The sequence below is a fragment of the Hyperolius riggenbachi genome, chromosome 8, assembly GCF_040937935.1.
Source record: "Hyperolius riggenbachi isolate aHypRig1 chromosome 8, aHypRig1.pri, whole genome shotgun sequence".
NCBI lineage: Eukaryota > Metazoa > Chordata > Amphibia > Anura > Hyperoliidae > Hyperolius > Hyperolius riggenbachi.
This window is the reverse complement of record NC_090653.1, coordinates 271,802,719-271,828,266: the sequence shown is the minus strand read 5'-3', so window position 1 is coordinate 271,828,266 and position 25,548 is coordinate 271,802,719. Positions and strand designations below refer to the sequence as shown.

The 25,548-nt window shown below is 46.3% G+C and overlaps 2 protein-coding genes across 2 annotated transcripts in view; one reads left to right on the top strand and one right to left on the bottom strand.

Annotated features, from left to right (window-relative positions):
- Window positions 1–224: 224 nt before the first annotated feature.
- On the bottom strand, window positions 225–25,142 carry PLPP7 (phospholipid phosphatase 7 (inactive)). The gene is made up of 2 exons (XM_068248856.1): window positions 24,500–25,142; window positions 225–782 (listed from the first exon to the last, which is right to left on the bottom strand). Exons 1-2 carry the CDS (start codon window positions 24,948–24,950, stop codon window positions 418–420), a joined length of 816 nt encoding a protein of 271 aa, XP_068104957.1. The 5' UTR covers window positions 24,951–25,142; the 3' UTR covers window positions 225–417.
- The window catches only part of FAM78A (family with sequence similarity 78 member A), a 112,611-nt gene continuing 97,118 nt past the window's right edge, over window positions 10,056–25,548 (top strand). The window contains exon 1 of the mRNA XM_068248853.1: window positions 10,056–10,185. The gene's annotated coding sequence lies outside the window, so the exon portion shown is untranslated. The remainder of the gene's footprint in view (window positions 10,186–25,548) is intronic.

Genomic DNA, 25,548 nt, shown 5'->3' with positions numbered 1-25,548 from the left:
TTTTGAGAGACATTGAAGCGGACCCCCTTCTTTTCTCTTTTACTCCACCCTTATTATTTATTGATTGTATTTACAAAGTGCCAACATATTACGCAGTGCCTTTGTGAGTATACAATGATATATACTTTCATTCTTCCAAAAACACCTAATGATACTGCACCATTTGGTTCCTGGTCTCTCTTCACATCTAAATTCCCATTGGTGGCCTTGTTAAGAGAGAAAAGTTATTACCATTAACTCATATTTTAATAGTTTCTAACACATCACATATGCAAAATGATAACCTCCATTATATTTCAATTCCACTGAACATAGCACAATGAAATATACAAGTCTCTTCCTTATAGAAGGGAACACTTCCCTATTTATAAAGGTCTTGGTTCTCCAGAAGTCTCATCTTCTTCTGAAATGAAGCCTTTACCAAAGAGATGAAAGCATCTGACAGGTACTCGATGGGACCCAAATAATTTCCACAAAGTTAAACTGCATATAGCCAATCACAAATCCTCCCATGACATCACTGATGTGGTGCCGGCCAATCATGATGCGAGAGAGTCCAACAGAGAAGGCCCACAGGACCAACAGGATACGTAAAGGGATGGCAAGGACCAAATGGTTGAGAAAGAACTTGGACACCATGGTGGCCCGACTGGCGTGGGCTGCAGGAAAGGCGTACATGTCCAGGACGAGGTAGTCTAAGATACCAGGTGAAACGTCAAAGGGCCCACGACGTTTGACCAACTTTTGTAATCCAGCTACTGTCAGAATATCCAATAGCAGAGCTTTAAAAAAATAATAAAAAAAAAAAAATGGGTCAGATGAAAGTTTGTTAGCATGAACACACAGTTATCAATAATATATTTTATAGGCTTCACATTACCAGTGATCTTCAAGCTTGACTCTCCAGCTGTTAAGTCGCACAAAGTCCCACAATGCATTGCAGGAGTCTGACAGTCACAGTCATGATTCATAAGGGCAAATGCATTGTGGGACTTGTAGTTCCTTAAAGGCTGGAGAGCCAAGTTTGCAGATCACTGCATTAGACTTTATTTAATAAACTAAGGACTGATCTGCTAAGGTTTGGCGGTCCAGAGAACGAATGAAAAGTTTAGTAATCCAGCGTGCCTGGCCTTAATCTTTAAAACAAAAAAATACAAAGCAGTTGTGTGCAATTCCAGAACGGCTAATTAACTAATTTTATAACAGCCCTCGCTAAGGTACAATATGTCCCAGGATACTTCATGATCTCCAATGTAGTAGTGTAGCCAGAAACCATGGAAACACACAGTAACATTTTGATAGGGTCCTCAGACTTTAGAAGACTTAAAGCGGACCGGAACACAGAACTTCTTCTCTGATATAAGATAAGCAACCGCATTATAACATTTAAAGAAAAACATGTCTTTCTTACAGCTCATGCAAATTCTGCAATAAATCTGCAGTGTGTCTACTTCCTGCTTTCATGACAGCAGACATAGGGTTAACATCCAGTGTTTACAAATTAGCTGCCCTGCTGAGTCAGCCAGCTAACACAGCTGAGATCAAATTACAACTTGTGATTAGTGACAGATGAGAGGGAATTAGACAGGCTAAACTCTCTAAATACATACAGGGTGCATTTCTCTCTGTTTTCCTTCTGTCCTGTGCAAGAGTTCAGGTCCACTTTATCCACTTCAGCGCAAAGGGTTGTTCATTTTTTGCATCTGAGCAACCTTTACCTCCCATTAATTTGCCAATAACTTTATCACTACTCATCACAATGAATTGCTCTATATCTTGTTTTTTTCCACCTCCAATTAGGCTTTCTTTGGGTGATACATTTTGCTAAGAATTATTTTATTCTAAATCCATTTTAACAGGAATATTAAGAAAGAAATGGGAAAAAATCATTATTTCTAAGTTTTTGGCCATTATAGTTTGAAATTAATATATGCTACCGTAATTAAAACCCATGTATTTTATTTGCCCATTTGTCCCGCTTATTACACCATTTAAAGAGAGTCTGAAGCGAGAATAAATCTCGCTTCAGACCTCATAGTTAGCAGGAGCACGTGTGCCCCTGCTAAAACGCCGCTATCCCGCGGCTTAACGGGGGTCCCTTCACCCCCAAATCCCCTCGGTGCAGCGGGGGAGCGCTTCCTGGTTGGGGCAGGGCTAACTGCCACAGCCCTGCCCCACGCGCATCTGTCAGACGTGTATCTCCACCTCTCCCCCGCCCCTCTCAGTCTTCCTTTACTGAGAGGGGCGGAGGAGAGGCGGCGATGCGCGTCTGATAGACGCGACTGGAGGCAGGGCTGCAGCCGTTAGCCCTGCCTCCAGGAAGAAGAAAATTTACAACCAACTTGCGACCAAGTCTTGCGGGGGTGGGTTTGGGGGTGAAGGGACCCCCGTTTAGCCGCGGGATAGCGGTGTTTTAGCAGGAGCACACATGCCCCTGCTAACTATGAGCTCTGAAGCAAGATTTATTCTCGCTTCAGAGTCTCTTTAAATTATGCCCCTATCACAATGTATGGCGCCGATATTTTATTTGGAAAGAAAAGGTGCATTTTTTCAATTTGCGTCCATCACTATTTACAAGCCCATAATTTAAAAAATTATATTAATATACTCCTTTGACATGCATATTTAAAAAGTTCAGACCCTTAGGTAACTATTTATGGTTTTGTTTTTTTATTTTTAATTATTATTATTATTTTTTTATTGAAACATTTATTTAGGTAATTTTTGGTGTGGGAGGTAAACAGCTAATTTTAAATGTAAAAAATGTATTTATTTAATAAAAATTTGATGTGGGTGTAGTTTTACTATTTGGCCACAAGATGGCCACAGTCAAAAAGACCTGGAAGCGTATGATCACGCTTCCAGGAAGCATTAGGAGGATGGGAAACTTTTTTTAACTCAGAAAAACCGCAGCCTCTGATAAGAGGCTGTCGGTTTTTCTGCGGGGGGCTGCGATCAATGAATGGGAGCTATAATGCCATTCATTAATCGCTGGGCTAACGGCAAGCGGGAGTGCGAGCAGCCTATCTGGACGAGAATGTTCGTCCAGATAGGTTTAAGTGGTTAAAGCAATGGTGAAGTGGCACAAAAGTATAAAAGTTAGTTACTTACCTCATTAGTGGAAAGCCTCTGGATAGATCCAAGATTTTCCAAATCATTCTACAGCACACATATGTAGCCCTCGGTCCCTCTATACCAGGGGTAGGGAACCTATGGCTCGGGAGCCAGATGTGGCTCTTTTGATGGTTATATCTGGCTCACATACAAATCAGTAGGGGTTGATTCACTAAGCTACACTGCTCAAGCAGCGCAGCTTAGTGTGACAGCACAAATAAAAATTTCAAAGTAGGCACGCTACTGCTGTAGCATGCACTACCAACTTACTCACATTACCCCCAAAACGAACAGCTGCTCCAACTGTCCCACTCTGGACCCTGTCAGGTCCAGTGTCTTTCTCGGACGAGATCTCCGCACTTTGATTGGCCTAGTAGGCTGCCTGTCACTTGAAAGTCAGCCTTTGGGCCAAAGTGTGGGGATCTCGTCCTATAAAGTGAATCAATCCCCAAGTCAGCTAGCTAATTGTACAAGCTGTTAGTCGGTATTTCTCCTGTCTGGCTCTCCGGAAAATTGCTGATGTTGCTGAAACCCAAGAGAAGCTGAAGATGTATCTGACACCTTCCCCTGCCCAGCGGATAAACTGAATACACATCACCATGGCAACAGGTCAACAGGACCCTCTGCTGTGCATGCGCACTGTCCCAGTTTGAACCATATTGTATGGCTCTCACAAAATTACATTTTAAAATACGTGGCGCTTATGGCTCTCTAAGCCAAAAAGGTTCCTGACCCCTGCTCTATACCAAGGGTGTCAAACTCAAATACAATGTGGGCCGACACTGAACACTGGAACTTAGTCGCAGGCCAACCTCATTGTCTACTGGCCACCTTACTCCCTTATAAAGTTCCCTGGTGTTTAATAGAGATGGCCCGAACAGTTCGCCGGCAAACGGTTCCAGGCGAACTTCCGTGGTTCGCGATCGCGGAGAACCGCAAACTTTTCCGGAAGTTCGGTTCGCCCCTATAGTGCATCATGAGGGTCAACTTTGACCCTGTACATCACAGTCAGCAGGCACATTGTAGCCAATTAGGCTACACTCCCTCCTGGAGCCCCCCCCCCCCCCCCCCACATAAAAGGCAGGCAGTGTCAGGCATTGGACTCACTTGTGTGCCTGCAGTAAATAGAGAAGGGAGAGCTGCTGCAGACTCTCATAGGGAAAGCATAGTTAGGCTCTTGTAGGCTTGTTAGCTTGCTCCTGGCTGATTGTTATTGCTAAAAAAGCACCCCTCAACAGCTCTTTTGAGAGCTAATCTTGTTCTTGTGATCTATATTTTTTTTTGTGGCCCACTTGCATTATATACAGCCCTGTCAGTCAGTCGCAGCTGGCCTTTGGCCCCTTGGTGGTATAATTACTACTGTGCCAGGTGCACATTGTAATACCCATCACTGTATATACCTACTACCTGTTGTTCACTTCAATGCACCCACCCACCTACGTGAGCGCACACAGTGTGATACAGGGAGTGCAGAATTATTAGGCAAGTGGTATTTTTGAGGAATAATTTTATTATTAAACAACAACCATGTTCTCAATGAACCCAAAAAAACTCATTAATATCAAAGCTGAATATTTTTGAAAGTAGTTCTTAGTTTGTTTTTAGTTTTAGTTATTTTAAGGGGATATCTGTGTGTGCAGGTGACTATTACTGTGCATAATTATTAGGCAACTTAACAAAAAAACAAATATATACCCATTTCAATTATTTATTTTTACCAGTGAAACCAATATAACGTCTCAACATTCACAAATATACATTTCTGACATTCAAAAACAAAACAAAAAACAAATCAGTGACCAATATAGCCAACTTTCTTTGCAAGGACACTCAAAGGCTTGCCATCCATGGATTCTGTTAGTGTTTTGATCTGTTCACCATCAACATTGCGTGCAGCAGCAACCACAGCCTCCTAGACACTGTTCAGAGAGGTGTACTGTTTTCCCTCCTTGTAAATCTCACATTTTATGATGGACCACAGGTTCTCAATGGGGTTCAGATCAGGTGAACAAGGAGGGCATGTCATTAGTTTTTCTTCTTTTATACCCTTTCTTGCCAGCCACGCTGTGGAGTACTTGGACGCGTGTGATGAAGCATTGTCCTGCATGAAAATCATGTTTTTCTTGAAGGATGCAGACTTCTTCCTGTACCACTGCTTGAAGAAGGTGTCTTCCAGAAACTGGCAGTAGGACTGGGAGTTGAGCTCGACTCCATCCTCAACCCGAAAAGGCCCCACAAGCTCATCTTTGATGATACCAGCCCAAACCAGTACTCCACCTCCACCTTGCTGGCGTCTGAGTCGGACTGGAGCTCTCTGCCCTTTACCAATCCAGCCACGGGCCCATCAAGACTCACTCTCATTTCATCAGTCCATAAAACCTTAGAAAAATCAGTCTTGAGATATTTCTTGGCCCAGTCTTGACGTTTCAGCTTGTGTGTCTTGTTCAGTGGTGGTCGTCTTTCAGCCTTCCTTACCTTGGCCATGTCTCTGAGTATTGCACACCTTGTGCTTTTGGGCACTCCAGTGATGTTGCAGCTCTGAAATATGGCCAAACTGGTGGCAAGTGGCATCTTGGCAGCTGCACGCTTGACTTTTCTCAGTTCATGGGCAGTTATTTTGCGCCTTGGTTTTTCCACACACTTCTTGCGACCCTGTTGACTATTTTGAATGAAACGCTTGATTGTTCGATGATCACGCTTCAGAAGCTTTGCAATTTTAAGAGTGCTGCATCCCTCTGCAAGATATCTCAGTATTTTTGACTTTTCTGAGCCTGTCAAGTCCTTCTTTTGACCCATTTTGCCAAAGGAAAGGAAGTTGCCAAATAATTATGCACACCTGATATAGGGTGTTGATGTCATTAGACCACACCCCTTCTCATTACAGAGATGCACATCACCTAATATGCTTAATTGGTAGTAGGCTTTTGAGCCTATACAGTTTGGAGTAAGACAACATGCATAAAGAGGATGATGTGGTCAAAATACTAATTTGCCTAATAATTCTGCACTCCCTGTATTTAATACCACCAGTCACTGTACCATGATGATCAATTTCACTTTAGAGTTGCAGCACCACCCGGAGGATGGAGGCATAACTGCAGTGCTGGAGCCAGTGAGGTGAGCGATTGCAGAACTGCTGGCAGCATGATATTTTCCAGCTTTTAAAGAGAGTCTGAAGCGAGAATAAATCTCGCTTCAGACCTCATAAATAGCAGGGGCACGTGTGCCCCTGCTAAAACGCCGCTATAGCGCGGCTTAACGGGGGTCCCTTCACCCCCAAATCCCCCTCGATACACCCGGGGAGCGCTTCCTGGTTGGGGCAGGGCTAGCCGCCGCCGCGCGTGGCGTCTGTCAGCACGTATCTCCGCCTCTCCTCCGCCCCTCTCAGTCTTCCTTCACTGAGAGGGGCAGGGGAGAGGCGGCGATGCGCCGCTGACAGACGCGACTGGAGGCAGGGCTGCAGCCGTTAGCCCTGCCTCCAGGAAGCAATAAAACACGACCAAATCTGCGACCAAGTGTCGCAGTGGTCGTTTTGGGGGTAAGGGACCCCCGTTAAGCGGCGCTATAGCGGCGGTTTAGCAGGGGCACATGTGCCCCTGCTATGTGCCCCTGCTATTTATGAGCTCTGAAGCGAGATTTATTCTCGCTTCAGAGTCTCTTTAAAGGGGAACTTCAGCCTAAACAAACATACTGTCATTAAGTTACATTAGTCATGTTAATTAGAATAGATAGGTAATATAATTTTTTACCCACCCTGTTTTAAAAGAACAGGCAAATGTTTGTGATTCATGGGGGCTGCCATCTTTGTCATGGGGGCAGCCATCTTTTTGGTTGAAAGGAAGTGACAAGGAGCAGGAGACACAGTTCCAACTGCCCTGTGTCCTGATTACTCCGCCCAGCTGCACACACTAGGCTTCAAATGTCAAATTCAAAATGTAAAAAAAAAATAAAAATTCACCAAAACAGCAGAACGAGAACAACAACATCAGAAATCCCATCATGCTTTGCACAGCATCAGGGGAAAAAAGCCCGGGCAGTTTTCTTCTGTGCAGCTAAAAATGAGGTTTGGATAAGAGAAACAAATTTCTGATGCTGTGAAACTGTTAAAGAAACACCAAGCCTTTTCAGTGCTGCTGAGTCGATTTTTAGTCCGGAGGTTCACTTTAAGGTCTGAAAGGGTGCAAAAAAATGGCACCGGTTTTAGACCCTAAGATCCGGAAAGAATCATAGCGCCAAGGGGGTTAAGTGAATGCAGGATCTTCTGATTCTCCGAGGCAACTGTACGCTGCATTTTGGCATAAATATAGCGATATTAAAATTGTTATTTTAGGAATAGAATTTTACTAAAAAGCAACTAGGTATAAGATTAGATTTTATAAGTCCTCCTAATTTGGATAGAGGCCCGTCTCTGAACTCTCCGGCTGTGATTCAGCACGGGGTCCTTTTCAGGGTGTCAGCAATTTCTCTGCTCCGTCCCCCAGAAATAGTCACAAGTGGCGCAGTCACTCAGGGATCACCTAATCCATCTCTCCCTGTCCTGTGACCCAAATAACCGGCAGCAGGGAAGGTTGTCGCGGAGGAGAAGTTACTCGGATTCACCAGAGGTCAGAAACAAACCTAACCGGCATGACTGTTTAATGTACGCAGCGGCTTCCAGACACGTCTGCGAATCTGCTCAGTGTCACCCACAGGCAGATGAGCGTCTTGCCCAGGACAAAATGTTCTGCCACCGCTTTCCCCTTTCTAACCGTCAGAGGGTGCAGGCAGGGCGAAGAATTACCTTAAAGAGAAACTCCGACCAAAAATTGAACTTTATCCCAATCAGTAGCTGATACCCCCTTTTACATGAGAAATCTATTCCTTTTCACAAACAGACCATCAGGGGGCGCTGTATGGCTGATATTGTGGTGAAACCCCTCCCACAAGACACTCTGAGGACCGTGGTACTCCTGGCAGTTTCCTGTCTGTAAACCTTGTTGCATTGTGGGAAATAGCTGTTTACAGCTCTTTCCAACTGCCAAAAAAGCGTGCAGCAGCTACATCACCTGCCAACTGTAAAAATGTCACCATGTGATAAATGTCAGAATGTAAATCAGGGATTTAAAAGATTTTACAATGGGCAAAAACTGAATAAATCATTTATACATAATTATTGTAAAAATGAAGCACTTTTTTTTATTACATTATTTTCACTGGAGTTCCTCTATAAAGTGAGGATTCAAAATGAGGCCCTGTCATTAAAGTACACCCGAGGTGTAAATAAACGAGTGAAACAAACAATTGTATCTATCCTCCTTCTCCTAAAAATGACTTTTTAAGATATTTCACAGTTTTATATTTAAATCTACTTTTTAAGTTTTTACTGTTGTATTGTTTGTTGCTCAATGACACATTCATTGAAGTATACCAGAGCTAGAAATCTATGAACCATTGACCCTTTTTATCTCTTTCCTGCTCTCAGAAGACATTTTCTGCTAGGAAAGTGTTTTACAGTTGTAATTTCTTTTCATTGAGGGTCACACTGTAGTCTGACTCAGTCCTACTGCCACTCACATACCTGATGTTTAACTCTTTCAGGCAGAAAAATATATAAAGGAGCATAGTTATTTGTGTACTAGACACTGTAAATACACATGTCTATCTCATCATGTCATATTTTTGCGGAACTACGCTATTATGCGAAATCCGCATTTGGCCACCGCGGTAAACTTCAGCATCTCTGATTGGCCTAATACTTCCAAGTCTTCTAATTGGCCTAAAAATTCTGCAGTTATCCGATTTACTTGATACAATAATGATTCTCTGATTGGTTCAATAATTCCAAGTCTTGTGATTGGCCTAACATTTCCAAGTCTTGGTAAGGCTGTATTTCTGCAGAATTCCGATCTCTGCATACTGATTTCCACTAGCGGATTTCTGGTTGAAAACTCGCAAATTGGAATTCGCCCCTACTCAAAAGAGAAGACAGAAACACTTTAAAAATGATGCAGCATTTAGGCCTGGGGCCCACTAGCAGCAAAGGTGATTGACAAAGAGGCAGGGGCGTAGCAATAGGGGTTGCAGAGGTAGCGACCGCATCGGGGCCCTTGGGCCAGAGGGGCCCCAAAGGTCCCTCCCTCAACTACAGTATTAGCTCTCTATTAGTCCTGTGCTCATAATAATCACTTCAATAGATACTTTAAATAGTGGTAATCCTTATCAAACTGTTTCCTATCCTTTTCTTGCACCTCTGACACTGTAGTTGCCATTGGCAGGTTTTAGTGCGCCGTATCAATTATCACGTATAGAGTGCTTGGGGGGGCCCATTGTAAAACTTGCATCGGGGCCCACTGCTCCTTAGCTACGCCACTGCAAAGAGCTACAAAGGTGGGACCCTATGGGGGTGGTTTCAGTACATCGATTACAAAAAATGGATTAAGATTTAACGGGCAAGATAACAGATTTGGCACCCCTTGTGGTCCGTGGTCCTTTTAGTAAGCTGAAGTGGAGAGGGGTCTAAGAAGGTGGCAGTTGAGCCCCTTGACACTCACTAGGCCCCAAGCACCTGCCTAGGTTGCCTGGTGGATGATCCTGCTCTGGCGATTTAAAAAAGTGCTTCCGGCACCTTTTGGATAAATAATGTGGGGGCTCACAGTCTGCATTTACATCTCTGTAGTTATTGTTGCCCTGCCTCCGCTTATTTCAGTTAGCTCTGTGTTTTCATATGAATAAAACAGTGGTAACATTGCCCTGATATATTTTTCTGCTGTGTTTAATTTTCTCTAATTAATCACTGTCCTTTCAGAGAGTTTCCATATTTATAAAATAGTGATAAGTACTTCTTCCACTGCCTAAGCTGCTGTGCATTGATATTGCCATCCTGAAGGTGGCGATATAAGTACACGCCTGTGGGAGAACACATGACTGGACAGTCTTCCTGCTGGTTATCTCTATGGTATCACCATATTAATTATTGCTGAGCTAGTACAGTATTCTTTTCCACTCTGAATGATGTCTGTCCTGCATCATGGCTTTATAAATACCACGATAAGTGCTTTGAGAACTGATGCAATACCACAATGAATGACAATGGTAAGTCACCACACACTTTACCAAACTGTTATAAATCTGCCCTTGTGTGATTTTTTTTTCTTCATTTGATTTAATTTTTTAATTAGGAAAATTGTTGTTGTCTACATGAGGTGACCCTGCGGAAAACCTCAAAGGGAAATTAGGCTAATTTGATTGGTTATTGGTTTAACAGTTCTATAACCGCATCCTCAGGCGTGACATACTGTATCATGTAGGGGGCAACATCAAAAACATAGTCTAATTCTGGGAATACACGGCTCGATTTTGCCGATCGATTCCCCGCTCGATTCCGCGGGCGATTCACTTATCTTCCTCTCATTTTTCTTATCACTTTGCATTGTCTTCAATGCGGAATCGAGTGGCGAAACGATCGAGTGGGAGATCGGACGTGTCGGAAATGATCTATCGAGCCATCTAAATGGCTCAGAATCGAGCCGTGTATTTCCAGCATCATGCTGGGAATACACCATGAGATTTTTTTGGGCAGATAGATGATTCGATAGATAGTCTCCGACAGGTCCGATCTGATTTTCGATCGTTTTTCTGATCAATTTCTCATAGAAGTGAATGAAAATCGATTGAAAGAACGATTGGGCAGTAAATCTGCTGAAAAATCTCATTGTGTATTCCCAGCATTAGTCATGGGCCCATTGTTTTTGAGTACACTTTAACATTATTGAACTGTCTGAAACTAAGTGGCATAACTGTAGTGACCATGGAGGGGGGGGGGGGGGGGAGGGGGATAGGGCCTGATCCTCCTCCGTAGTGCAGTGGAGCAGTTTTATATTTACCTGCTCCCGCACTGGATCAGATCGGCCACATGCTCCATGCTCTGTGCCAAATGTGTCTGGCTTCCTGTGCATATCACATGATCGGGAGCTGGAGGTGAGCAAGCACAGAGCTGCTGACAGGTAGAACAGAAGAGACCAGATGCAGCGCTGGAGCAGGTAAATGTTTCACTGTCCTACTGCACCAGGGCTGTCCTACTGCTACCAGGGGGGTCTGCGACCACAGGGGGGCCCAGAACTGTAAAGGGGCTCCAGAACTGTAAAGGGGCCCCAACTACCACTTCACTCTTTCTGATAAAGGGGTCTAGCCTCCAGATCAGGTGTTTTATGGCTATACTTGTTATGGGGGTGAAGATTACAATGCCCACACTTGTTTTATGACCCTTGTGAGATGGGCTTCCCGGCTGTGAGGGTCACAAGGGGTAGGCAAGTTAAAATTCGCCCCTCAAAGTTTTATTGGGTGGGGGCATGATTTGTAGTTAAGCCCCTGCACTTCTGTGAAGCTTGGTGCTACTGTGCTGTTGGGTGCGTTTGGATTACTGTTGATCTTCTGTTGTGACTATTGCCTGGACTCTGACTACTCTTTTGGATTGCTGCCTGGACTGACATTGGATTGCTTCCAGTGTCGGACTGGGAGGTGGTAAAGCAGAGGAAAGCCACCTGTTGGCCAAGCAGCAGAAACCATGTATTATCACTCCCAATAGAAACTTATAGAAAATCTTCACTGTGACCACTGACACATGATTACCGCTGCTTGGCCAGCAAGTGGATTTCCTCATTTTTTCCAGCTCTCAGTCCGACACTGATTGCTTCTGACCCGGATCTTCCCAAACCCCTGTGTACGGCGATATTCCCGATCTCCAATATATGACCCCGGATTGTTACTGGATGAGAGATTGCTCTACAAATTTGTACTTTGCCTTATCTGATCCTGTTGCCGATCCAGACTGTACCCGCCGCTTGTACAAGTTAGTGTGGTTCTGGAGGTACTTCTATCTTCCCAGCCTCAGTCCTTATGCTTTGCACACTGAAGTCCTTGGGGAATCTGTAGTCGGGTAGGCTCCGTCTCCCGTTCATGAGGGGGCTTGTATATATAGGTGAAGAGCATGGTGGTAGATTGGCATAGATCCCAACTGTCCCTCCCAATCTACACGATACAATTCTTTGTACGATTCGATTACGATTATATTTACGATCCAATTAAATCCAACATGTCTGATAGGGATTCAAATCGATTTTCCATTGCAAAACAAATCGAATCGAATCCCGATTGGACATGTCGGATTTAATCGGATCGTAAATAGAATCGTAATCGAATCGTACAAAGAATCGTATCATGTAGATGGGGCTGGGATAGTCCCTCTTTGGGAGCCCTGTCCCTCTTTCCTCCTCATGTGTCCCTCTCTCAGGACTTTGTCCTTCTTTCTATGTAAATATATATATTTCTCTACTAAAAAAATTGTTTGATTGACTCTAAACTTTATTCCCATCCTTTAAATTGATATATTACTAATTTTAAAATGTTACTATGAAGGAAAATGAACCAGGATATAAAGGACAAGCGTGGTTTGAATGATAAAGCAATATATTTTTCTTATGAAATCTTTATGGTATGCGTGACTAGGGGTGGGATCAGGGGTGTGGCAGGGGCGTGGCTTAAGTGTTCCTCTTTCTCATCTCAAAAAGTTGGGATGTATGAATTTGGGCATAAGGACTATAGGAAGGATCTGCCAGGCCTCACGGGGACTCTCTCCAAGCTTCCTTGATGATAACATTTCGGAATATTAAAGGAAACCAGAGACAGGAAAAGGAAAAAAAATTATACATACCTGCGGCTTCCTCCAGCCCCATCCGCCTGGATCGCTCCCACGCCGCCATCAGCTGCCCGCTGCTACGAGAACCGTGCCCCGTCACTGATGTCATCGGAGCCAGCCTACGCAGGAGAAGTGCGCCCTCTACGTATCTCTCCAGCGGCTGCTGCAGAGATACGCAAACAGCGCACTTCCCTTACGCTAGACTGGCTCCCTCTGACAGAAGTGACAGGACCCGGTTCTCGTAGCTGCGGGCAGCGGAGGACGGCGTGGGAGCGATCCAGGCGGATGGGGCTGGAGGAAGCCCCAGGTATGTATAATTGTTTTTTCCATTTCGTCTCTGGTTTACTTTAAGGCCCTCTAAAATCGTTTTCTCTAATGAGGGAATAAGGAAGTATTTAACCCATTGTTTCATGTTAAGAAGTGCTGTATTCTGAGCTCGTATATTTTGCAGGCCCTTATGTAGTGTGGATAGGGATAGTCTCTCAGCACCAGGACATAAATAATGATCAAAGGGAGTAAGTTGAGACAGACAGGAGATGTTTCTGAACGTAGGATTTAATCTGACCATACACTAGAAAATCAGTTTTGGAGATATCCCATTGGTTATTTAGTTCAGTGAATTTCCACCATCTAGATAAGCCTCTGTTCAGTGTCCTCTGTCCTGTCTGCTTGTAGCTGCAGCTCATTAGATAGTCCCGCTATTGATTTAGATACTTTTGCCTCTACAGTGGCCTAGAGGTCTGGGGCAAGCAGCCGCATCATCTCCCGCGCCATCACTTTCTAGTTGATAGGAGGGGGACTCGCTTACTTTCCTGTGCCGGGCGCCATCTTGCCACATGTTAATGTGAGGTAACGGTCCATGAGATTGTGCCTCCACCTTCAGGGGGCTGCGGGCAGCTCGGTTGGTAAAGAACCAAGTGGTTTGCAGAGTTTTGGACACAGTGGACTTCTTTTAAGGGCGGAGCTCCGCTACCCTCTGCCTTCAATACTGGTGCCAGAACCGGACGTCCTTGGGTTCTCTTTAACCACCCTGGCGTTCTGATTAAATCGCCAGGGTGGCTGCGGGAGGGTTTTTTTTAAATAAAAAAAAAACTATTTCATGCAGCCAACTGAAAGTTGGCTGCATGAAAGCCCACTAGAGGGCGCTCCGGAGGCGATCTTCCGATCGCCTCCGGCGCCCAGAATAAACAAGGAAGGCCGCAATGAGCGGCCTTCCTTGTTTTGCTTATATCGTCGCCATAGCGACGAGCGGAGTGACGTCATCGACGTCAGCCGCCTCCGATCCAGCCCTTAGCGCTGGCCGGAACTTTTTGTTCCGGCTACGCTGGGCTCAGGCGGCTGGGGGGACCCTCTTTCGCCGCTGCTCGCGGCGGATCGCCGCAGAGCGGCGGCGATCAGGCAGCACACGCGGCTGGCAAAGTGCCGGCTGCGTGTGCTGCTTTTTATTTGATGAAAATCGGCCCAGCAGGGCCTGAGCGGCGACCTCCGGCGGTGTTGGACGAGCTGAGCTCGTCCAGACCGCTCAGGTGGTTAAAGGGAGACTTAAGTCAACCTATAACAATGATTTTAACCTGGGATTTCTTGCAGTCCCCTGGAGTCCTCTTGTGCCCATGACGCTGGTCCAAGTCCCTCCGGCTAGCAGCGGTGACCCCTGCAAAGCTTGCCAGTCGACACCAGTCGTCGGCTACTGCGCATGCATGGCCTGATCCGTGTGCACCCTGATCACATGTCGACAGTGCTCTGCGCATGAGCAGTAGCAATTTCCGTATACTGCACATGCACAGAACGCTCCTGGCCGTGGGAGCGCGATGAGGAGGCGCGTGGGCAGCCAGCTTAGCGGGGGCTGGCCGGAGGGACTTGGACCAGCATTGAGTGCACGGGGGACTCCATCGGGCTGCAAGAAGCCCCAGCTAGGTTAAAATCATTTTTTCAGGTTGATTTAACATAACGAAAGTCAGGGACACAAGGCAGAGTAGAGAGGCCAGGATCTGAGAAGTATATTTGATTGTCAAATGCATGTATCACGCTAAAGTCCAAGAAGCAAATGAATTATCCCAGACTATACGTGTAGTAGAAGAGGTCTTAGAATTGTGCCTTAGAGTAACCCAACCGTCCACCAGCAGACATGGAGCAGAGTTAGTGTGTAGGACACTATGGTCTATGAAAGAACATCCAGAGGTGGGGAGGAGATCCATAAGTGAGGTACATCTTTGATGACTACTGATGAGAAAGTCTTAAGTATCAAAGGGTCATCAAGTGACCTCTTTAATTTGGCAGTCAATACTAAGGAGATCAATGGTGATTTTGGTCAAGGCAGTTTCAGTGAAGAGGTGGTATAAAAAACCAGACTGAGGCCTCTGGCACACTACATGCGATTCCAGGTGATTGATTATTTGCTCATGTAATTCTATTGGCATACTGGTATAATGGCAATATTTTTGTATACTGGCAACATTATACAGGTGGTTGATTGTATGCTTATGTAATTTGCATATGTATGAGGGGCGGTTCTCCAGTGGGCTATGGGCAGGTCCTATTTGACACTTATGTATTTATATGCTGTGCACAGAAGTCTTTGGTTGATTAAGGGGACCCTCTGTGGCCCCGAAACAATTGTCAATTTACTGTATGTGTTGACCTCCTAGGATGTGAAGAATAAAATACTTCAAACCTATAAATTGGTGTGCTAACCGACTTTGGACTTTGCTGATACGAATTGGGTGTGGCTTGACACCCATCTCAAACGTTTGGTAAGGTGTGCCACTCTGGACCTACTACCTTGTCGGGTTCTCTTGAAGGGAGGTTGAAGTAAGAATTGATTGAGATATAGTCGGATGAATGTGAATGAAGATAATGTTGAAGTAATTTGGAGTTAACAGTGATAAAGGAGACAGGATGATAGTCAGAAAGGGCTGTAGGATCAAGAGAGGGGTTATTTGAGTGTTGGAGCATGATTGTTCACTTTAGAGAGAAAGGGATGAGACCTGTAGAAAGGGATAGATTGAAAGCAGATGTTAGGGCAGGAATAAGGCTTAAAGCACAGTTGTCCATGGGAAAAAGCATGCCTGCAGGCCATGGGCCTCCCCTCGCCATCCTCCTGGGCTGATCCGTTTCCATTGGGCCAGTAACGCTCCACAGCGCATGCATCACCTGGCAGTGCTCTTGTAGCCGGGAGCATTCTGTGCATGTGCAGTTACAAGCTTTAACTAACTGCGCAGGTGCCGAACGTTCCCGGGCTATGGGAGCGTGACCAAGGCCGTGCGCAGTAGTCGGACAGCTGATAAGCGAAGCTGCCTTGGAGGATTGCAAGGGGCCTGTTAAGTATAGGATTGCAAGCCCCAGGTAAGTATAAATGCCTATGTTTATGACATCTCAGATTTTCTTTAAAGAGACTCCGTAACAAAAATTGCATCCTGTTTTTTATCATCCTACAAGTTCCAAAGCTATTCTAATCTGTTCTGGCTTACTGCAGCACTTTATACTATCACTGTCTCTGTAATAAATCAATGTATCTTTCCCCTGTCAGACTTGTCGGCCTGTGTCTGGAAGGCTGCCAAGTTCTTCAGTGTTGTGGTTCTGCTATGAACTCCCCCTTCCAGGCCCCTCTATGCACACTGCCTGTGTGTTATTTAGGATTAGAGCAGCTTCCTCTCTTCTCTCTTATCTTTTACAAGCTGGATAAATCGTCCTCTGAGCTGGCTGGGCTTTCACATACTGAAGAATTACAGACAAGGGCAATGCTGTTTGCTGGAAGAAACGAGCAGCCTGAAACTTCAGTGCATGAGAACTGCAGGGGGAAAGAAACACACAAATGATCTCTTGAGATTCAAAAGGAATGCTGTATACAGCCTGCTTGTGTATGGATGTATTTTCTATGTGTGGACATACTGTACATCAACCTACTTCCTGTTTTGGTGGCCATTTTGTTTGTTTACAAACAAACTTTTTAAAACTGTTTTTAACCACTTTGAATGCAGCGAGGAGCGGCAAAATTGTGACAGAGGGTAATGGGAGATGTCCCCTAACGCACTGGTATGTTTACTTTTGAGCGATTTTAACAATACAGATTCTCTTTAAGGCATATGAGTTTCTGTGTTTTTGAACTTTTCTCTGTCTTTTGTTTCTTGTGAGCTTATTATGTGTGTTTTTCCTGCACTTACGTTTTTAGTAATCGGCCTTTTCAATAAGAAAAAACAGAAGAGAAAATACATTACTGGATCTGTTTTACATAAAAATACATACCGTACTTTTATGGCTTCACAGGAAAGCATTACAGTGTGTGCGTGTATGTGTGTGTGTGTGTGGGGGGGGGGGGGGGGGGGGGAGGGGGGAGAGTACTGTGCAATCTTAATGCGCATTGCAAAATCACTGACCAATGCAATTTATACTGCGACTTTCATAGACTTGGATGTGATTTTACAGGGACGTTTCTAGTCTTTCTGTCACCTCAGGCAAGAAGTCCTGTGTCACAGTCTATTCCCCCCCCCCCCCCCCCCCACCGCTTCCACCGAGGGGAAAACAAAATAAAGGCACACAACAGAGAAAATAAACCACGTGCCATATACGTTCAATGCATAATACAAGGAGTACCTGAAATACAAACAACCTGCCAATCCAAGCATCCTATACTGATAGTTTTAGGTTGTGGTGTTCAACGGCCCGGGACGCACCAGAGCGCTTTCAGCAGTGTTTTGGACTTAGCGGCGATTCCAAAATCGCTAGGTTAATGAAAGTCAATGGGGTGATCTCCACAGTAGCGATTATGATTTCCTGAAATCAAAGTCGCATTTGGTCTTCAATACAATGCATAGGAGCGCTTTTCAAGAACTGTGCGAAGCAAATCTGTAACTTTTACAGTACTACCAAAGTTACAATTGCCCAGCAAGCTCGTGGTGAACCAGAACTCCTAGGAGTGTGTAAGGGACTGAAAGAGACCAAAAAGCCTCCTTACTAAAATGTTATGCAAAACAGAAATTTGCCTTCTTAAACCTGCTGAGCGGTCTGGACGAGCTCAGCTCGTCCAACACCGCCAGAGGCTGCCGCTCAGGCCCTGCTGGGCCGATTTTAGTCAAATAAAAAGCAGCACACGCAGCCGGCACTTTGCCAGCCGCGTGTGCTGCCTGATCGCCGCCGCTCTGCGGCGATCCGCCGCGAGCAGCGGCGAAAGAGGGTCCCCCCAGCCGCCTGAGCCCAGCGTAGCCGGAACAAAAAAGTTCCGGCCAGCGCTAAGGGCTGGATCGGAGGCGGCTGACGTCAGGACGTCGGCTGACGTCGATGACGTCACTCCGCTCGTCGCTATGGCGACGATATAAGCAAAACAAGGAAGGCCGCTCATTGCGGCCTTCCTTGTTTATTCTGGGCGCCGGAGGCGATCGGAAGATCGCCTCCGGAGCGCCCTCTAGTGGGCTTTCATGCAGCCAACTTTCAGTTGGCTGCATGAAATAGTTTTTTTTTAATTTAAAAAAAACCCTCCCGCAGCCACCCTGGCGATTTAATCAGAACGCCAGGGTGGTTAAAAAAGAAGGTATTTGCAATTATTCGGTTTGGAGTGTTCTCTGAGGTATCCCACAGTGCATCACTGCTGAATATGGAAAGCATACCTTTGTTGTTCCTGGCAGCTAAACACACCTCCAGAACCGCTGGAATGCAATTATGTGTCAGCTTGGTAATTGTTCAGAGCCACAATAATCCAACATGCATACAGACTGTTTCAAGTCCTACCCCATAGAGCCACATTTATCCATGCCATGCACTGATGAGGACCAACCAATCCAAACAGTCTGTATGCTTGTTGGATTATTGTGGCTCTGTGATTCAGATACTACTGCAGCCAAATAGATCAATAGGGTGGTCAGGCAACTGGTATTGTTTAAAAGGAAATAAATATGGCAGCCCCCATATTCTTCTCACATCAGTTGTCCTTTAAATGCATCGGTAGTTTCCCCATTACAGTTTGTTATGTCTCTGTGTTTACACTGCTTCCAAATACCATCATGTGACCAGCAGATCACATGAGGCGTAAGGGCTGGTTCAGAAGGGCATTTTTGTGGCGTTCAACGCAGCGTTTCAGACGCAGCGTTTTTTGGGATCTACTGCCATCCCATGCAAGTGAATGGGAGCGTTTAGAGCTGGCTTTTGCAGGCTTTCATGAAAGCCTGGCAGTAGATCCCAGCGTTGCGTCTAGTCTCAAAAGCAACATGCTGCTTTCAGAGGCAGTAAACGCGAGGAAACAATAGCAGAGACCAGAACTGCTAGCCTTGAACGCTTTTCAAAAGCCTTCAAAAGCTAGCTTTTAAACGCTGGCGTTTAAACGCTGGCGTTTGAACGCAATGCCAAGCAAAAGCTCAGCAGACGCCCGTGTGAACCAGCCCTAAGACACATGAGGCGTAAGACTGCTTGGATAAATTCCCTTAGCAGAGTTGTAATGAGGGTTGCTTAAAGGATACACCCGAGCAAAGAAAACAAAAACATGATCCACTTACTTGGGGCTTCCTCCAGCCCCTGGCAGCTTTTCTGTCTCTGGCCACAGCTCCGGTGTCCCCAGGTCGGCATCTACTGCACCTGCGCGAGTGTGCGACCGCGCCACTTGCGATCGCGCTCACGTAGCCTGGGGCATTCTGCGCAGGTGCAGTACTGGACAGACACCAGAGCTGCGGCGAGGGACAGGTAGGTTGTCAGGGGCTGGAGGAAGCCTCGGGTAAATAGATCTTTTTTTTTTTTTTTTTTCTTACTCGGATCGGATATATCCTTTAATCTCTGACCTCAGATTCAAAGACAACCCCCTAGTGTTGATTTGGCCAAATACAGTCCTTAAAGGAAACACCAGGTGAAAATAAACTGATGAGATAAACAATTGTATCTATCCTCCTCCTCCTAAAAATGACTTTCTGAAATTTATCACTGGTGGTAACATCAGGTTGATCTTTGCACTGAGAGATCTATGCACAGAGGGAGATACTGCTTGCTTGTTAGTTGGAAAAAGACGTTATTTCCCACAATGCAACGAGGTTCACAGACAGCAAACTGTCGGGACCATGACTCTGACATCACACTGTGGGAGGGGTTTCACCACAATATCAGCCATACAGATGTCCCTGATGATCTATTAGAGAAAAGGTAAAGATTTATTGTGGGAAAGGAGGTATCAGCTACTAATTGGGATGAAGTTCAAACCTGAGTTAAAGTTCCACTTCCTCTTTGCTAGGCAACCAGGGATGCGCTGATTCTGGAGACCGCACATCCGCCTTGGTTACAGGAGATCGCTACATTCGCCATCATTATAATCAGTCCTGTTTATCAGATTAAAAATCTTTAAGCATAAGACGCGTGCATTATTTCATCACATGATCCGTTGGGTATGTCTGGGTCAAATTCCCACAGGCACAGGTATTTGATGCTGACATGAAGGCGGCCTCCTGGGCAGAGGCCAAAATCTCATCCCAAACCAAAGAACTAATCTCATGTCAGTGTATTAATAGCACTGCACTCTCAGGGAATTAGAGAGTAAGTGTTTTTCTCAGTATAGCGGTTCTGGTCAGTAGGTAGACAGAACATACTCACATTTCTAGTTCTTGCCCAACAGCAGGGCTGCTGGCTACTCTTTACCTTGATCAGGGCCTGATTACATACGTACCCCACCATCATTATCCTCTCAGAAGCTCACCATTTTCTTCTAACAATGTTTCCTTCCAGTTGTGACTAGATCTAGTCGTACTTGTCTCTACAGAAGCTGACAGCCTAAAGGCTCATACACACGGGGTACGGCCGTCGCCGCAACCACGTGGTACGCACGTGTTGCGGCGACGGTTCGCCCGTGTGTATGACGCGCGCGCCCGAACCGTCGCCCGTCGGAGCTGTCGCCAGGCGATTGACATGTTCAATCGCCGGCTACAGCCGTCGCCGCAACCTCGCCGGAACTGTCGCTAGTCCCGCATGTGTATGCGGGCTAGCGACAGCTACCCACACACGGCACACGGAGCTTCCGGTGGGGGGGGGAGGAACCTCGGCGACAGCTTCCGTCGCATCGCTAATCCCTCTGCTGCAGTGTGGATGCAGAGGGACTTGGCGACGAGCTGTCGACGAACTGTCGACGAACTGTCGCGCACACGCTCCCGTGTGCAGCGACAGCTACAATTGTCCCCCCGTGAGTACTTAGCTTTAGGGCCCTTATCAGTTGCTGACAGTTATAGGTCTGAAAGAACAACGGATGTGCTAGGTACTGCCCATGTTTCCCTATAGCTCAAGCGATATTACTGGTTATTGGAGTGCTGACCAGGAAGCGGTTATGGGGTAATGCCCAATTTTAATATGGAGGACGAAGAATTCCATTGAACACAATGGAGAAACAGGAAAAATGAGCGGAGAAAGATTGATGACTAGACTACGTGGGAGGGGACTATGATGTGTGTATGTTTAGTTTGGCTTTTATTTTTCAGTTCAGGTTTACTTTAAAACATTAGAGTTCATCTAAAAGTGAAAAGTTACTGTTCAGCCCAGGCCAGATTTAACTTTTATTCCTTCCATAAGCCAACTTTTTTGGGGGCCTCTCCTTCCATGTGCAGCCTTCCTTCTGTATATAACAGTCACCCCTTACCTGTGCAAGAGATCCTCTCCGATCCATGTGCAACCCCCTCTTCCATATGTAACATCCTTATCTATAGCTCCCTTGGGTAGCAGTTCAACATTTCCATGTTTTGCTCCCCATCTGGAGCCTCACAATTCCATGTGCAGCCTCCTTTTCCATATAGAACAACCGTATCCAGACTCCCCTTTAGGTAGCAGCCACCCAAGGCCACAGCCTTTGCGGCCTTTTAGAGATCTAGGCCCTGTGTTCAGCAATTACTGGAGCATTAAACCTCCTAACAAATTCTTATGTCTCTTGGAATGTACGTACGTACGTGTCGCTGGGCTGTTGGGCACAGGGTGAGCCGCATAAAGGTTCTCCCTACTGCCGCAAAAATTCCCGACGGCGTTAAATACTATTCCCCCTCCAAGTCATTGCATCTGGGAGGAAGATGTAATTCGAGGTCCAGCAACGGCCGGAGCCCTGAATTACCCTTCTGCGCCCCGTGCAGCATTACACTGCTGCTATGGGGTGCCTGGTTTTGGCACCCAGCGCTTGGCGCCAAGCACCAAAACCACCTGCTTTGCTCTTTGAGGGGTTTCTTGGCTCAGTAACCAAGCTTGTAACTGGCCACAGATATTGCAAGGGGTTCAACTAGTCTGAATGTTTTACATTTAGTTTATCATTATCATGTGAAGAATGTAATGGGAATAGGATTGGAATACCCATAATTCAGAGGTGGGAAGGAACCTAAACTGGCACCACGACAGAGACCTTCCACCACCGGAGTCCCCAAGGGGTGTAAGATCCCAACTTATCGTTTTTAGTAGCTTTAGAACCATTAAAATGAGATGCCTCAGTCAGCATCCAATTATATATAAACCATTATTATAGTACCACATAATATCCAGCACTCTCTACATCGTCTATTATACCTACACATTCAGGGCTGGTTTTAGACTTTTTTACCACCTGAAGCAATACATTGGCCTGGATAACTTAGTTAGCACGCCTAAAAGCTTTTGCCGTGCTAATTACAGTGCTAAGTAGTTAGCACGGCCACAGCTTTTAGTCATCGCGCGCAAAGTTTAGCGCCGCGCGGTGCGCGCGTAATGGCGCACCGGATGCGCCCCGAAAAATATAACGTCGCACCGGGTGCGCCCGAAACGTCGCACAGTGCAACGATTCAGGCGTACTCGGTGCGACGTTATAGGTGCATCTAGCGCGCTGTTTTCGTTGTGAGGATGATCCCCGCCCCCCTCCGGGCACTGACACTACACTTACCTCCCTCTGCTTTCTCCAACACAGCATCTCCTCCTCCCTGCTGACCCGCAGCATCTGATCTCCAGGATGCCGGGTATGTGCTGCACAGACGCTGCATCACTTACCCACCCTCAGCAGGTTAACAATGGGATCACCAGCCGCACATGAAGTCCTACTTCCTCTTGGACTGCAGCAGCATCTCATGTGACCCAGCAGCACCTGAGGCACCACTGTAGCCATGGATACTGGATGCTGGACAGGTGGATGTAGATCCTGTCGCTGGAATAGGTGAGTGATGCTGCACTGTGCATCTCGGGAGATGGAAGCGGGGAGTGGGAGGAGGGGGACATTTGGGGAGGGGAGCTGCCTCTTTCCGTACTCTAATTGTTGCTGCCCTGAAGAACGTGATTCATGTTGCTTCATGGAAGAACCACCCCTGTACACATGACATGATTGGCTGCAAAAGTACCACCTGAGTTTTTGTTAATTTCCTTCCATGGCAAGTGATTTCTGGCCAAGGATCCAGGTCCCAGCGTACCTCTGGAGCTACAGGGGAGCTAGTCGAAACATCTAAACTTCATAATTCTGTCACGATAGGTTCATTTTATGATCTGGTCCATGTCAGCAAATTAAAGCTACAGTTACAAGACAAATAACTTTTATATTGTGCTCTTTTCCTGGCAGACTCAAAGCACTTGAGCTGCAGCCACTGGGGCGTGCTTAGTAGGCAGTGGCAGTGTTATGGCCCGTACTCACGGGCTGCAGAAGTGGCCTGTCGCCAGCACACGTGAGCATGCTAGCGACAGGCCGGCGACAGCTTCTCTCCAGGTCCCTCCGCGTACACACGCGGAAGAGGGACCAGCGGCGAGACGGAAGCTGTCGCCGACGTTCCTCCTCCCCCCGCCGGAAGCTCCATTTACCTCTATGGAGGTTGCTGTCGCTAGTCCGCGTACTCACGCGGACTAGCGACAGTTGCGGCGGAGTGCGGCGGCGACTGTTGCCATGCGATTGAAACTTTCAATCGCATGGCGACAAGAGCGACGGGCGACAGTTCGGGGTGCGCGCGCGTGCAACGGCCCATACTCACGGGCGACCTGTCGCCGCAACACGCGCGCGCCGCGTGTTGAGGCGACAAAAGTCCCTCCTGAGTATGGGCCATTAGGGATTCTCACCTAAAGGCTCCTCACTGAATAGGTGCTGGCTTACTGAACAGGATGAGCCAAGATCTGAATCCTGGTCTCCTGTGTCAGAGGTAGAGCCCTTAGTCATTTCACTATCCAGCTAATTACTCGAAGATACAAAAGTTGGACATCACCCGCTGATGCAGTTTATAGTGGAGTGCTTCCTGTTTGTCTCCCAATCTTCTTTCTGCAAAACTGAATAGTTCTCAAGGAAAACAAATCCCACAAAAGCACCCTTCCTGTTCTGTTTGCAGCTGTCCACCAATTTACAGCACCACCATATTTCTTATATTTTCAGTAGATCACATAGACCCCAGCCTATCTGACCTTTGTAAAAAAAAAATCTATTCTGCAATCCAACTCCCAACTATCTGACTCAGAAAAGATCCTTGCATCAACATGCATGATGGTCCTAGTAGACTAGAGCATGCATGTTGACAACAGCAGAAACCAGTAGAGGAAATCTGACTTGACTGTTGAAGACAGGAGGTCAGGTGGACATCAGATGACCCTACCGACATCTGATGGTTTCCAGATCCTCTAAACTTATTTTTACAACATACTTAAAGTAATGGGATCTATAAGCACTTCAGAAGCCGGTTATGGTTGTTTAAGCTGCGACACCTTTGCCATTATGTGATACATTAACTGAGAACAATACAGAATGATCGATAAGAAAAGACAGAGAGGTAAAGGAGGGCTTACCCAGCAGTAGATTGACGAGAACTTCTTGTCCGGCCAATGTATTGCTATTCCACAGGCAAATCAATGTGCCTACAATCCAGATAAAACCATGACTGGTTAGCCCGATGAGTTTGACCATGGAGCGGGCACTGGCCCAGGAGGACGTAGTGCTGGCACAAACTCCGAGACTCTTGGACATAGCTATGTCGATGGCCATGAGAGAATTCCATGCAATCCCTTTAAAAGAGGGGTTCAGCTGCATACAGTCCTCTTCTGGCAGTTGCTGGCTTTGCCGCCTCTCCCGGGCACCCTCGTTGTTGTTTCCGTATTGTCCGCCTTGCTTCCTGTTGTTTCGGGTCTCTTGGGCCGTAGTTGGTGGCTGGTTGAGGGATATGAACTCCGGCCTGGCCAAGACATTGTTCTTGTCTCTAACCCTACTCCTCCGTTGAGGGGCTGGCATGGTGGCTGGCATGGTGGCTGTACCTTGAAGTGGTCAGTCCAAGCTTCCTGACAGGAGGAAAGGGCACAATGGATGGGCAGTGCCCCTGGAAACTTTTGTTGTATCTCGGTAAGCCACTGGACGTTTGCATGGGTGAGAGCCGGCTGCTCTGTGCACACATCTCCTGAGTTATATTTAGTCGAGGGAGAATGCCTTCGATGTTTACTCCATACTCTCGCTAGGCCTGACAGCCCCTGTCATCTGCCTATCAGAAGCTCTCTGGCAGCTGCAGCATCCAATGGGGAACAGATCATTTTGGAAGGTAACCCGAGGACTCGTATGTCTATTTAAACCTTGCTGTAATTCCTGCAAAGGTTTGTGGGATCTGTAGTAGCTATGTGCCACTGTGCAGTCGCTAAGCATGAAGGAACAATAGCAGCTGTCCACTCCATAGTATACACAGACAGCATAGCTTATCATCATCGCATTAAAGGGGGCTTCTGCCTTGAGACAATCTGTTATTTTGCACATATTGTACTGATTTGTTTGTCGTTTTGTTGTTTCTTTCACAAATGTAAGATTTCTTAGTGCGTGAGTACGTACGGTACATGTGCGGTGTAATGTTCTGGAT

Excerpts from the sequence above, each read along its gene's own strand:
- PLPP7 (XM_068248856.1), bottom strand. The coding sequence starts at position 24,950 with ATGCCAGCCACCATGCCAGCCCCTCAACGGAGGAGTAGGGTTAGAGAC. Across the intron at positions 783-24,499 it reads TCTCGTCAATCTACTGCTGG|CTCTGCTATTGGATATTCTG; the intron begins GTAAGCCCTCCT and ends ATTTTTTTAAAG.